Below are 14,228 nucleotides of genomic sequence, written 5' to 3' on the forward strand. Positions count from 1 at the left end.
TAGATGTGGCACTTCAGGGCATGGTTTAGGAGGCCTGGGGGTGTTGGGTTGGCAGTTGGACTTGATGATCCTAGAGGTCTTTTCTAACCTTTATGATTCTATGATTCTATGAGACTCCCTTGGGACAGAGGCTGGGGAGCAGGTGGCTGTGGAGCCAGGGCCAGGAAATGGGCCCAATCTATCACTCACAGACCTCCAAGCCCTTTGCACCACTCCCATGGGCTTCATCCTCACCCCTGTGAGAAGTGATGGGGAGAGGGACCAACCCCAACTGGAGCTGCAGCACTGCACAGGGTCCAACCCGGCACCAGGAGCATGGGCTGAGCCATCCCCACAGAGGGAAGGATCCGTCCCTCTGCTACATTTCCAAGCAGACACCATTAGGGATATTTTTCCCTCCCCATATCTTCCTTTTCTTTCATCCTAAACAAAAGGAAGGTATCTTCCAGACCATCACAAGTGATAGCGCATACCCACAAAGAGATGGGGAAATGTCAGGCTTTAAACATTTATTACTCAGATGATGCATTTTATAGCATACAGTGGGTCTCAATGCTCTATAAACAAAGACTGAATTGCCACAAAGAGTTATTAGCTCCCTTTTTTTAACAGTCTCTGAAATGCTGAAAATGATGAGTTTGTTTTCGCTAGTATGAATATCTAGTCTTTATTCTCCTCAAAACATTTTTCCCTTTTTAAAAATTTTTAATTTTTTTTAAAGCGCTTAGTTTAACAAATATGATTAAATTAAAAATGTTGCTTTTTCAAATGCAAATAAATACATTAAAAAAAAAAGAATTGCTAGTGTTAACTTCATGTTCTGCAGGACAACACATCTCCCTTGGCTGTAGACAGTGGACTTCACAACCCTTAGTATAATTTCTCCTGAAAAAATACTGAAAGTATCTCTGGGACTGGCTAACACCAAGAAGAGGAAAATTAGTGGAAAGCCATAAAATACCCAGTGGGGAAATAAAAAAAAATATTTAAGATTTTGAGAGACTTCCAAGTGAGGGATGTTATAAAAATAAGCATGAAAATAAATCATAAGTTATTCTGACAAGTTTTCCTTCAAAGTCATCAAACATACCAAGAATAGATATTAATTAATCTCCTTCAGGGGAAAAGGGGAACCAATCAAAATACTTACTTTTCCTTTTTTCTCCCCCACTTTCATTTCACCTCCATATATATGGGACTTCTCCAAACAGGGGTGAAATCCCTCATGGGGAAACAGAGCAAATCATTTGGCGGGTAGCAAAAATCTTCAGTTTGGAAAAACATGTCACCAGGAATGAGGTGAATTACATGCTGGGGAGTCTGGTAGGGAGCTGGCAAACCTGCTCTGCATCTGAAAGGGGACCAGCGTGGCGGTGGTGCAAACATGGCTCCTCCACAGACACTTCAACCCTTACACCAGCCCAAGGTTTGGCCCCAAACATATTTGGCCTGAGGAGGTTATTTTTCCCCTTTGCTGATGTAGCTGTATGGGGAAAATATATTAAAACCCCACGTGGATACTTCTATTGAGCGGCGAAGATCAAATCTGGCTAATTTGGGGAAGTGTAGCCAGTGGTTTCACACCTTCAAAAGCGCACATTGTAGAATTACACTCTTTGATGACTGTTTCTAAAGAAAGCCAAAAAAAGAGAAGAAAATACTTAATGACATCTCTAGGTGTTCTCACGAGGAATCACCAAAACTTCCCAACGCTGCTCCCCATCCTGTCCCATCAAATGACCTTGTGGTACCTCTTTTCCCAACACTGTCCCATGGTTAATGATGCCATGAGCCCTTCCTACTGATGGAACTCAGAAAGATACCATTGGCAGCACGTAATTTTGGGGAAAAAAAAAAAATTTTCGTTCAAGATTTTGATTCTCACATAACAATGGAGTGACTGACATACCAAAGCGGTTAATGGCTGGATGAACGTACGTTAATAGCGGACATAAATGGCAAGGCATTAAAAAATGATGGCTTTCACATAAAAGTCCTTTGGTGGGAGAAATCCCAGTGTTGGAGGGGAAAGTCATGGGCCAAGCCCCAGTTGGTGGGGGTTGCAGGATTGCACCCCAGTGGGAAACTTGAATAAACCCTCACAGCTGGTAAAGGTAGGGAAATGCTTAGGCAGAAATACTGCCACATGGCTTACTCCTTGCTTCTGAATGCCTCCTGATAAACTGATGGGTGAAAATTCAGGTTTTTAGAAGCAAAACCTCCAATTCTCTGGGTTTTTTTTTTGTTTTTTTTTTTTTTCTTCTTTCACTACATCCCGAAAGCAAATTCTGGGGGAAGGGAGAAGCAGCAGGGGCTGGAGCAGTGGTCCGGATTGCTGCTGGCAGGGTCCCTGGCACCCCGACCCATCAGGCTGTGCCCCCGTTATAGGACTTTTCTGTTTTCCTTTAAAAAAAAAAATCAAGACAAAGCTGGTTTTCAGGTCTTCTCCCAGAAGACTGATGCTGTGTCTGGGCATGCTGTGATGGGTGTTAAATCCCCTTCTCCTCCACTCCCTGAGAAATCAGGGAGCAGGAAAAGCCAAGAGCAAGGGGTGCAACCCTGAGCATTATAATACTGATGGGCTTTGCCACCTTAATCAATTTCAGCTGCTCATTAATACGATCAAATCCCATCGCTACTAACAAAGCTGACCCAATGCAATGTGCCGTCACCACACGAAGCTCCCAGGCTCAAATCCACGAAGCAGAAGTTAATTTTTCCAGACAAGTCCGGTGCATTCAGGAATAATTTTCCAGCAGTAATTTTGTTGCTTTCTGGGTAGACAGGAAAACTGAAGCTCCTGTTTCCAGCTCACTGCTCTTGCGCCATGTGCAGATTAGAAACTACATCAGCAGACAACGAGATGAAAATTCAAATAATATTGAACCGCAGCATCAGGACTCTCATCTCCTGCAATGCATTTTCTGCTGAAAATTTCTGCCCTTTAAATTTTGCAGCAAAAGCTTCCTCCCCATCGTGGACAGACCAACACATTCATAAGGCGTCCAAGAACATACTGCACATCCAAAGAGGTTGGGGTGAAATCTCTCTTCTCTACAAGCCACCAGAAATTCAATGTTTTGCTTGGAAAAATGGGTTTGAGCTGCTGAGTTGAGGCCCAGTCTGCCTGGTCTGGAGTCCATGCATGTTAGTGCCATAGCATAAATTCTCTTCTTATCACTGGAAAAGGAAAGTAAATAGAATAATGGGAAGAAAATGGGATGGGCTCCCAGCATCGTGCCTTCCTTGGCTCCTCTTCCACCGCGCAGACAGGATGGGGCAGTTCGCACCCCCATTATGCTTCACCGAAATAAGCACCAGAAGTGATTTAGTAGGTAAAAGCATCGCTAGACAAGCAAATAAGGAGACTGCCAAGTCTTGTTCATGATTCGGTGAGCAATGCAATGGTGTGGTGCATCCCGCCATACCAGCCTCCTTGCCCTCTGGGCATTTCCTCACCCAGGTGGCATCTCACCATCACCCCCCTGCAGCCACCCTCTCCCTTGGGATGCTCCAGCATGGAGCAACCTGGGGATCCCAGAGTGACCCAGGGATCCCCGAGCAAACTCTCCCCCTCCGAACATGTCATCCATCCCTCGAGGACATGGTGCCACTTACACCAACCACAGGACAGAGCTGTTCCTGTACGCCACACACCTAGAAACACCAGATAGCAAATTCAGGTAGTTAGAAGCCAGGCTCAAAACCTCTATTTTTGGCTTTTCCTATTTTTTCCTCTTCTTTTTTCCTCCTTTTTGCCATACATTGCTTGTCTTCTCTTTACCAGCCTCCAAAGAAGAACATCAAACCTTCATTTCTCCCTTGCCCTGTACATTATTAGGCTGGACTACAACAGGACTGGATTCAAATGTATAATTACAACCATGACAGTAATTACAATAAAGAACTCCTTCAATGGAAATGAAAAAAATTATTACAAAAAATTAAATGGGTTATAGTGTCTGAGGGATAACAGTGACTTGAACAGCAAGAGCTGCAGAATCCCCCGTTTCTTAGAGCTCCCAGCATGAGGACATGTTTCTCAATCCATCGAGGAGGTTACTGGCAAGACGATGGTGGCTATGTTACTTCTGCAGTGGCTTTTGGACCCCTTTAAAATTCTCCTGCTTCAGCATCTTCACATCATTGGTCATCTTGTGGGAAGGCATTGCTTTCCCCATCTCCAAGCTGCTTGCAATTGTCTGTTCAATGATACAATAAAATAAGAAGAAAATACAAACGCCCGAGAAAAAGAAAACCCAGTGCAAATAAGAAAGTCATCCTGCTCTCCGATCTGCTTTTGAAGGGGTGGCAAGTAGGGGGGACGCACACAGAAAGTCGAAGACAAGAAGAGGGGGGGATCTAACACAAGCCTCGCTTGACAAAAGCCATCAATTATGAGGGCCTGGTGTAGTGTGTGTCTGGCTTTGTCCTCCCAAGACATCTGCTGCCTGCTGTCTCCTGGCAGTTGGCCGGGGTAAGGCAGGAGGATGGTGTGAAAATAATACTAGCCCCCACTTGGATTAGTTTGGGTTTTTTTTCCCCCCAAATTCTCCATCTTCTTTCGAAAGCCAAACAATAACCTGGCAGGATGTGTTGCTGCTGCTTGAGCAATGAATTCAGAAAAAGAACCGTCTAAAACAAAACCATGTCAGGGAAGAGGGGTGGCACTTGGCAATGCAGCTGAAAAAGAAATATGCTTCTCCCTCCCCACCCTACGAACATATTCTTGAGCATGCTGGGGTTTGGTCTGCTGGGGGATTTAAATTGGAAAAGCTTTTGCTGGATCCCATCAAGGTGCATGTCTTCTTCTTGTCCCTCCCCACTCCACCTTGCCCTGCCCCTCAAGCCGTCAATTTTTGGATGGTCTTGTTGTAGTACTGTGTGATGGTGGGTGTCAGGGGGTTCCAGTTGTTGGCGTGCAGCTCGATGACCTCCAGCAGCAGGGACCGCGTCAGCATGGATTCAGAGGGACACAGCATCTTGTCGCGTGCTATCGCCAACAGCTCCGTCATCATCTCAGGCAGTTGCTCCTCCAGCAGCCGGCCGGTGCTCTGCAGCTGTCAGGAGGAGAAGAAGAGGACAACCATGGCATATTGATCCTTAGGGGTCCTTTCCAACTTGAGATATTCTATGATTTTATGAGATTAAAACACCCTGCTGGCTTTTGTAGACACCTTCCACCCCTCCAGTCCTCCCCTGCTCAGTGCAGCGGGGTGGGCAAGCAAGGTTAAAGGCATTGTGGCTTCTGAAAACCAAAACCACCCAGCAGCAGGCTCCAAGAGCTGAACATGAAGGGCAAGGTTTTCAAAAGCATCCGCAACAGGCTGCTGGAGGAGTGAATGGTTTAGCTCCCACTAACTTCAAAGGTAGCAATGCTGGATTGCTTTAGGAAAAAAAATCCCACCTAAAAATCATGCTATTGTCAAAACAAAGTGCAGGCTGTGATGTGGTATTCTTGCCTTCTACCTGGCCCTTCGTTTACTTGCTGATTCACAGCTGTCAGTGACTCCCAGTCATTAATTGGAATAAGCAGAGCCCTCCTGTATGCATAACAAATCCTGCCCTGCTGAGATCTGCATTTATACCTGTTGTGCCACTTGTCTGAGGACAGTCAAGGAATTTTTTTTAAAAAATTACTCCTTGGAGAGCCTCCATGGAGCAGCATAAGCTGTAGGTGGTTGCACAGAGGAGAAGGTCCAAGCTTGGAGTGGACAGCAATGAGTCCACCATCACGGAAGGCTCATTGGGCTTGAACGCAGAGCTCCCCAAAGTCCTAACCTTAAAAATGCCAGCTCTCCTCCTTGGCTGCTTGTCACATTGCAGCCATTCAGGCTGCAATTTCAACTGCTCTCTGCAAGGAAAGAATCCATCCCCACTGGCCAATCACTTCCCAAAAGAGAAGTTAATGAAACTCTGCTATACTTGTACCAGCATTTCTCTGCAAAGCTGCTGCTGAGCACAGCAAAACACTCCGTGTGAGCCACAGGGCAGCTTTTGCTCCAATACAGGTGTTTCTGCACTTAAAAAATAAATGCAGGGTGAGATTTGAAGGAACCAGGATGATATAATTTTGTGATGGAACCCCAGCTACCAAACTTTTTGCATCCATTTGCATGCATCAAAAGTCCAGTGATAAGAATCTCAAGGGCCATCTCTTATCTCATGGTGATGTCTTTTATCTACTCTGCTCTGGTGAGACCCTCCCTGCAGTACTGCATCCAGCTCTGGAGCCTCAGCACAGGACAGATGTAGGGGAATAGACAGGGAAGATCACGGGCTGTGACGGAAAGATAGACTCCTCCCCATAGGAGTGGCAGGAACAGGAAGCGCAAGAGCTATATAAGCGTGTGACGCAGCCAAATAAACGGACATTTTGTATCCATCATATTGATGTCTGTGCATCACTGTCCCCAGGGTGGGTAGAGCCCTGTGTCCCGGAGATATGCGGCCCAAGATAAGTTCTCCCATAGAAGCGTACAGCTACAGACAGACATAGACCTGTTGGAGCAGGTCCAGAGGAGACAACAAATATGATCTGAGGGCTGGAGCAACTCTCACACAGAATCTCAGAATGGTAGGGGTTGGATGGGACCTCTGGAGATCATCTTGTCCAACCCCCCTGCTTGAGCAGGGACACCCAGAGCAGGGGGCACAGGAACACGTCCAGGCGGGTTTTGAATGTCTCCAGGGAAGGAGACTCCACAGCCTCTCTGGGCAGCCTGTGCCACTGCTCTGGCACCCTCACAGTAAAGATGTTTTTTTCTCATATTGAGGTGGAACTTCCTATGTTCCAGCTTGTGCCCATTGCCCCTTGGCCTGTCGTTGGGCACTAATGAAAAGAGCCTAGTCCCATTGTCCTGACACCCACCCTTTAGGTATTTATAGGTACTGATGAAATCCCCCCTCGGTCTTCTCTTCTCCAGGCTGAACAAACCCAAGTCTCTCAGCCTTTCCTCATAAGGGAGATGCTCCAGCCCCCTGATCATCTTGGTAGCTCTCCGCTGGACTTGCTCAAGCAGTTCCACATCCTTCTTAAACTGGGGGGCCCAAAACTGGACACAGCACTCCAAATGTGGTCTCACTAGGGCTGAGTAGAGGGGGAGGATAACGTCTCTCGATCTGGTGGCCACACTCCTTTTAATGCACCCCAGGATACTGTTGACCTTGTTGGCCACAAGGGCACAGTGCTGGCTCATGGTCAGCTTGCTGCCCTGTACAGCACTCCCAGGTCCTTCTCAACAGAGCTGCTTTCCAGTAGGTCAGCCCCCAACCTGTACTGGTGCATGGGGTTGTTCCTCCCCAGGTGCAGGACCTTGCACTTGCTTTTGTTGACTTTCATGAGGTTCCCCTTGGCCCACCTCTCCAGCCTGTCCAGGTCTCATTGGATGGCAGCACAGCCTTCTGGTGTATCAGCCACTCCTCCCAGCATGGCATCATCAGCAAACTTGCTGAGGTTACACTCTATCCCATCATCCAGGTCATTGATGAACTGGACCCAGCACAGACCCCTGGGGAACACCACTAGTTACAGGCCTCCATCCAGACTCTGCTCTGTTGATCACAACCCTCTGAGTTCTGTTGTTGAGCCAGTTCTCAATGCACCTCACTGTCCACTCATCCAACCCACACTTCCTTAGCTTGCCTGTGAGGAGGCTATGGGAGACAGTGTCGAATGCCTTGCTGAAGTCAAGATAGACAATATCCACTGCTCTCCCTTCATCAACCCAGCCAGTCACACCATCACAGAAGGCTATCAGGTTGGTCAAGCATGCTCTTCCCTTGGTGAATCCATGCTGACTACTTCTGATAATCTTCTTGTCCTCTGCATGCCTGGAGATGACCTCCAGGATGAACTGCTCCATCACCTTTCTGGGGACAGAGGTGAGGCTGACTGGCCTATAGTTTCCCAGGTCCTCCTTCTTGCCCTTTTTGAAGATTGGAGTGACATTTGCTTTCCTCCAGTCCTCGGGCATCTCTCCTGTCCTCCACAACCTTTCAAAGATGATGGAGAGTGGCTCAGCAAGAACATCCGCCAGCTCCCATCGGGGCCCATGGATTTGCGAGGATCCAGTTTGCCTAGGTGATCTCTGACCCAATCCTTCTCAACCCATGGTAAGTCTTCCTTTGTCCCAATTTGTCCTCTCTCCTCTGGGGGCTGAGATGCCTGAGGGCCAGTCTCAGCAGTAAAGACCAAGACAAAGAAGGCATTCAGTAACTCTGCCTTCTCTGCATCCTGCGTTACCAGGGCCCCTTCCTTGTTCAGCAGTGGGCCCACTGTAGCCCCAGTCTTCCTTTTACTGCTGATGTCTTTAAAGAAGCCCTTCTTGTTATCCTTGACATCCCTTGCCAGATTTAGTTCCAAGTGGGCCTTGGCCTTCCTCATCGCATCTCTGCACACCCTGACAACATTCCTATATTCCTCCCAAGTGGCCAGTTTCTTTTTCCACATACTGTGAAACTCCTTCTTCTATTTGAGTTTCTCTAGAAGCTCTTTGGTCATCCATGCGGGTCTCCTGGCTCCTCTGCCTGACTTCCTCCTGGGGATGCACCGATCTTGAGCTCGGAGAAAGTGGTCCTTGAATATTGTCCAGCTCTCTTGGACCCCCTGCCTTCCAGAGCCCTAGCCCATGGGATTCCTCCTAGCAGGTCTTTGAAGAGGCCAAAGTTGGCCCTCTTGAAGTCCAAGGTTGTAACCCGACTCATAGCCCTGCTTCTACCTCGCAGTATCCTAAACTCAACCATCTTGTGGTCACTGCAGCCAAGGCTACCCACAACTCTCACATCCTCAACCAGCCCTTCCTTGTTTGTTAGGATAAAAGAAGGCTGTGGGGAGACCTTATTGCAGCCTTTCACTACTTAAAAGGGGCTTCTAAGAAAGATGGGGACAGACTTTTTAGAAGGACCTGTAGTGATAGGACAAGGGGTAATGGTTTTAAACTAAAAGAGGGGAGATTTAGACTGGATAGAAGGAAGAAATTTTTTACAGTGAGGGTGGCAAAACACTGGAACAGACAGGTGGTCGATGCCCCATCCCTGGAAACATTCAAGGCCAGGTTGGACGGGGCTCTGAGCAACCTGATCTAGTTGAAGATGTCCCTGCTCATGGCAGGGGGGTTGGAGTGGATGACCTTTAAAGGTCCCTTCCAACCTAAAGCATTCTATGATTCTATAACGCAAAGAGGCAACATGGTTGTTTGGGTATGGAAACATCTAACAGCTGCTTGGCACGTGCATAGCCAAGTACCCAAGGGCCAAAGCAATGAGGACCGTGGCAGATGGTGCAGGTGCTTCCCTACCTCCATGGAGCAGCAAAGCACAGCGTCTTCCTTCACATCCTGAGACTGCAACAACTGTAAGAGAGAAGACAGAGGTAGTGAGAAATGCGTGACCTCCTCCCTTATGACCTTTCTTCCATCTCTTTGTCCAGCTTGGCTTTTGCCACTTCCAGGAGGAAAGGACAGAAAATCAGAAAGAGGGGAGGAAAGATATCAAAACAAAAAATTAAGATAAACAGTGACAAAACATGGGGTGAAGGGTATCACCAGTGTATCTGCTGCTGAGAGCCAGCAAGTGGGACAGAATGTAGATAATTTAGATTACCATCTTTTAGAATAAGTTTTATTTAGGTTACATTGCTTTTTTTATCCCATGGCAGGCAATGATAAAATGCACTCATCTCACATACACAGCGACTAAATGCAACCATCAGATGACAACATTCAAGCAGCACAGCTCTGGGAGTGGCTGTTTGGAAGGGAAGGGCTCTGCCCGAGAGGCAGCCACCCACCACCGAACCTCTCTGTCCCTGTGGGGATGCTCTGCCAACAACCACAAAATTACCAGATGGGAATGCATTACTTCCAATACACTGTAATTAATACATCTCCTTCTAGCCTGATTATATAGTGGTGCAAGTGCAATGGGTTGTAGCGAAACTATGGTGTCTGCGGTGCAACAATTCCAACCCTGCTCTGCTCTCCATGAACTTCATATTACAACTATGAGCTTGTAAGCACAAGCAACTTTCATGAGAGACCCAAAACATTGTTGTGCATGTCATAAGAGGGTGAAGGAAGATGCTCGTCCCTCTTGGTTCAGACTCAGGATGTGCAGTGAGGGTCAATGGCTCTACCTGGCAATGGCAAAGTGTAGGAGCTCAGCACGCCTCACTCCACAGACCTTGAAACCATGAGCAAGAACCCCTGAAACCAGGTCAAAAATACGTGTTTTTCTTTGTTTTCACCTTTATAACTTTGTTATGCACACAAAGATGCCATTTCAGGCTTTTTGCTAAAACCACAAGAGAAAGCACAGTTCTTTGGTTGTTTTTCAAGCAGATAAAAAATACTGAGATTCTCAATCAGTCAACAGAGTGAGCTGGACTGTTATGAAAAACACTGTACCATGAGGCAGCTGATAAAATCACCAGTGCCAGCAACACTGGAAGCTATAGCCGCTTCCACTCCATTGCCTCGGATTGAACAAGCCTTCCTGGCCCTGAGCTAATCCCTGAATGCAGTGGGGAGCTGAGTGCATGGACTAAACACTGAGAAAAAGGAGAAAAATTGGGAAAACTGGCTTTATTAGTATCTGAAATTGGAAAGACAAACTTTGGAAAAATGGTTGGACTCATTAAAACTGCCCATATAAAAATTGCTCCGCGTAACTAAATGTGCTCCAAAGTCACATCCTTTAGTTCAAATCACAATTCTGATTCTCAGCCTTATAATTTCTCCTTCCCTATTTGTTTCCTTTCCTTTACAAATAAACACCTCTTTGTTTCCAGCTCCACAACTGCTGGAAAATAGCTAGGAAAAAAAAGCAGTAATTCAAGGAATTATCATTGCTCTCAAAGTTTTGTCTTCACCCTCTTCTATTTTCAGCAGACAGCAGTTTGTTTGCTTTGAAGACAATGTTTACAGCATCTCGATGAGCATGCGGTCCATCAGTTTTTCTCTCGCATTACCCAAAGGTTCAACCAGGGTTTTGAAGACATGCAACAGTTACCCCCCCAAGTTTATCTTTCTGTTGAGTTGTTTGAAAAATGTTAGTTAAGTTCAAGTCACATGCTCTGAGATAAGTTTTCACAAGCAGTTCACAGATTCTTCACAAAAAAAACATGAGATTATTTTGAATCCAACAACAACAAGGAAAAAAAAATAAGTTAGGGGCAAATATAAACAGGCAGTAGTCCAGAAATTCACTCCTGGGGTATTTAGCTTGTGAGCATGGCATGAAGCAGGGCTGCAAATTAAATATATATTCACCTTTCCTATTTTTGCTGTTCTTTAGTAAAGAGCATAACGTGAAAATTAAAGCAAGAAAAGTGGAGTTAGGGTTGATTAGGAAGGACCTACGGTGGCCCGATTCCAGCCCTTCTTGTGCCCTGGTCTTCTTGACGATCCTGCTCTCTGCCAGGGATATGTGATCAGGGAAAGGCTGCAACTTCACTGGGCTTACCTTGCCTCAGCTTCCTACCTGAAGAGTTGGGACACGCTTCCCTTCCTCAGAAGGTGGTTGTGAGGATGAGTATGCCGAAGACTGTCAAAGACTGCTCAGATATTTGGCCAATGGGGAATAGTCTTATTTATCTATGATGAAACAGAAACTACATCCTACCCCCCAACTTGGGCAGGCACCCTCCACCTTCACGCTGCCCTCCTGGAGCTCATCTGACGTGGCTTGGCTGAACAAGGAGAATGGATGTGCTCCATCTTGTCCATCAGGGCATCACATGCTCCACCTTGTCCACTGAGGCACTGTGTGCTCCACTGCTCCATCAAGGCACCAAGAGATGCCAGTTTCAAGGGCTGCAGTTCAACCTCTGCGTGTGATATGTAGGCTGGGGAAGCCCACAACCTGCCCGCCAAACCCAGGCATGGCCCTGTGCAGCAGAGCAGGGCCCATCAGGTAGATCTGCTAGTGCTCCAGGAACCAGAGTCCCAAGTCCATGGCCAGATGGTTGTTGGCCACCTGCATCAGTGCAATGATCTGCCTTCAGGAGGATCAGAAAGATGTCACTGTTTCTCTGCATGTTCCTGATCATAACTATGTTTCTAGCATATTGGAGGGGGGCTCTGGAGCTTCCCTGGGATGTAGGCACCAGCTATCTGCTGCTGACCCCTGCGTGCTGGGACAGGAGGAGAGCGAGGAGCCCTCTTCACTCTCCCTAGCCTGGCATGGGCACTGAACTGCTGCTGAAGGCAGACAGCAAGGGTCACACTGCAAGGACCATGCTGCCACAGGTCCTGCCATCAATGTCCTCACCCAGCAACGATGTCTTGCATGCATTTCTCAAAGGGTGCTTCATCCCCACTCACCCACCCATGGATGTCCCATGTAAGCACCAGGCACCCCAAAGCAGCAGGGTGGTTGCTTCAGCAAGAGCACAGTGTTTTCCAAAGCTCTTTGACCCCCCCCCATGTCAGCCCTGACGGCACTGCAAGAAAAAGTGGTGCAAGTACTTTGAGACTTCCAGGGAAATCACAACCCTGAAGTACCGGCACTTGCATGACCATAAACCTGAACCCAACCAATTACATTCATTGTTTGCAATCTAATTCATATTTACTTAAAATTTTTTAACATACACATGCTATACTCATTAAATTAGCACTCCCACATTAGAATTATTATTCATTTAACTATTTATAACCACTCCTCCCTGCTGCATGCATCTGCCCAAATCCCACCATGGGCACCATTCCATCTCTCCCCACCAGGTTCCCACACAGTTCAAACCGGCTGATGAATGTGGACTAAGAAGTCAAAAAAGGAGTGCGAGGCAGACAACAGGGCAGGTGAGCTGAGACTCACATGCTTCTCAGTTTAACCTGTAATCATCCCCCGGAGGCTGGGGCTGTCTGCGAGAAAAACTTCCCTTTGCTCTCCAGCTGGTTTCCCCTGTATCGGGTGAAGCTGGGTTCCTGCTGGAAAGCAGACAAAGAGTCTGCTTGATTTCCTAAGAGAGGAGGCTGCATGCCATGATCTGTCCAGCCAGTCATATAATACCCAACCTCGGTTGTGAAAGGCTTCTCACTTTTGTTTCTGGTGTTGGACTAGCAGCTTTGCAGACTGGTGGAAGATATCAGGCTCCTCCTCTTCCAAATCTCTGTGTCCTGCTGAGAGATGGAGCACTGGGCAAGGTCCTCTGCATGCCTGGGTGGGCTCTGGGTGCTAAATATTTTCATAAGCATTCCAAAATAAATTGTAGGGTCTGCTCTTGGAAGTGCTGCATGTGGTGGGGGAACTGCAGTGCCTTGCAGGGTGGCTTTTGAGTGTAACTGGTTTCTATGGTGTGCTACTGGGACCAGTCTCCCCTGGTTTCTGTGGCCCCAAAAACCTGATCTCTACATCTCTGCAGAGGTAAGCATCATAAGCCCTATGGGGTGGGCATGCAATGGCAGTTGAAGGGGCAAAGAAACCCCAAAACTGCAGCTGTGTTTCATCACAGAGAGAACCAGGTTGGTTCTCCTGAACAGTAATGGATGCACATGCATGCGGTACAGGCCACCAGGAGCAAACCAGAGAGCTAAGCTGATGGAATTCACATACCCACAATTATTTGGGTTTATTATCTGCTTTCTGAGATCATCTGGGCTTCTGAGAAGCTAAAGTGTTTACTTGGTATTCTCAGGGGTGCCCACGCCATGAGCAGGACCGGAGAACCTTCCCCACTGTCCCTTATCACCAAACCATGCAGGTTTAATTGTGTTCTTCAGCAATTCTCCCTGGGAGATGGAGTGGGAGCAGTCCAATGCATACATTACCCTTTCCAGCTGCAACGATATTTCTCCTGCAAGGCACAGTAGTAATTATTGCGTATGATATTGCTTGCAAAATGACATATAAGCAACGCTCGCCACAAACTACCTCTTAGCATGCAGTGTTTTCTGATGCTTTGGTGATGACTCCATGAGAAAGCACAGAAGGCTTGAAAATATCCACCCGGAGCCATGGTGAGGTTGGGATGTCTTTGAGACCCAGCGAAAACTGGACTGACCGCAGCCCATGTGCCACTTGCCCCAGCTCCCTGATGGGCATCTCAGGTTCATCCATCCAGTTGGCAACACGCATGGACATCCAGACAGCCTCGGGCATGAAGCTCCAGCCTCGTAACTGCTCTGCAGTCCCTGCCCACAGGTATGCTTTTCATCTAACGTGTAGGTCACGAGGAGATGCCTGCTGGTATTCCCCCTGGGGAGCATGGACCACGACTGCAGAGG

At 47.3% G+C, this 14,228-nt stretch overlaps 1 protein-coding gene across 4 annotated transcripts in view; it reads right to left on the reverse strand.

The window, feature by feature from the left end:
* Positions 1–494: 494 nt before the first annotated feature.
* Positions 495–14,228, reverse strand: part of CTIF (cap binding complex dependent translation initiation factor) — a 183,341-nt gene continuing 169,607 nt past the window's right edge. For 3 of the 4 annotated variants that reach the window (XM_075077472.1, XM_075077473.1, XM_075077474.1), the window contains 2 exons: positions 9,300–9,353; positions 495–5,060 (listed from right to left, as the gene is read on the reverse strand). In XM_075077472.1, coding sequence (XP_074933573.1) covers positions 4,845–5,060; positions 9,300–9,353 — 270 coding nt within the window. In that variant the 3' untranslated portion in view covers positions 495–4,844. Of the gene's footprint in view, positions 5,061–9,299; positions 9,354–9,384; positions 14,220–14,228 lie in introns of those variants that run through there. The other variant, XM_075077469.1, reaches the window with a different exon arrangement.

Source organism: Phalacrocorax aristotelis, chromosome W (assembly GCF_949628215.1).
Source record: "Phalacrocorax aristotelis chromosome W, bGulAri2.1, whole genome shotgun sequence".
Classification (NCBI taxonomy): Eukaryota; Metazoa; Chordata; class Aves; order Suliformes; family Phalacrocoracidae; genus Phalacrocorax; species Phalacrocorax aristotelis.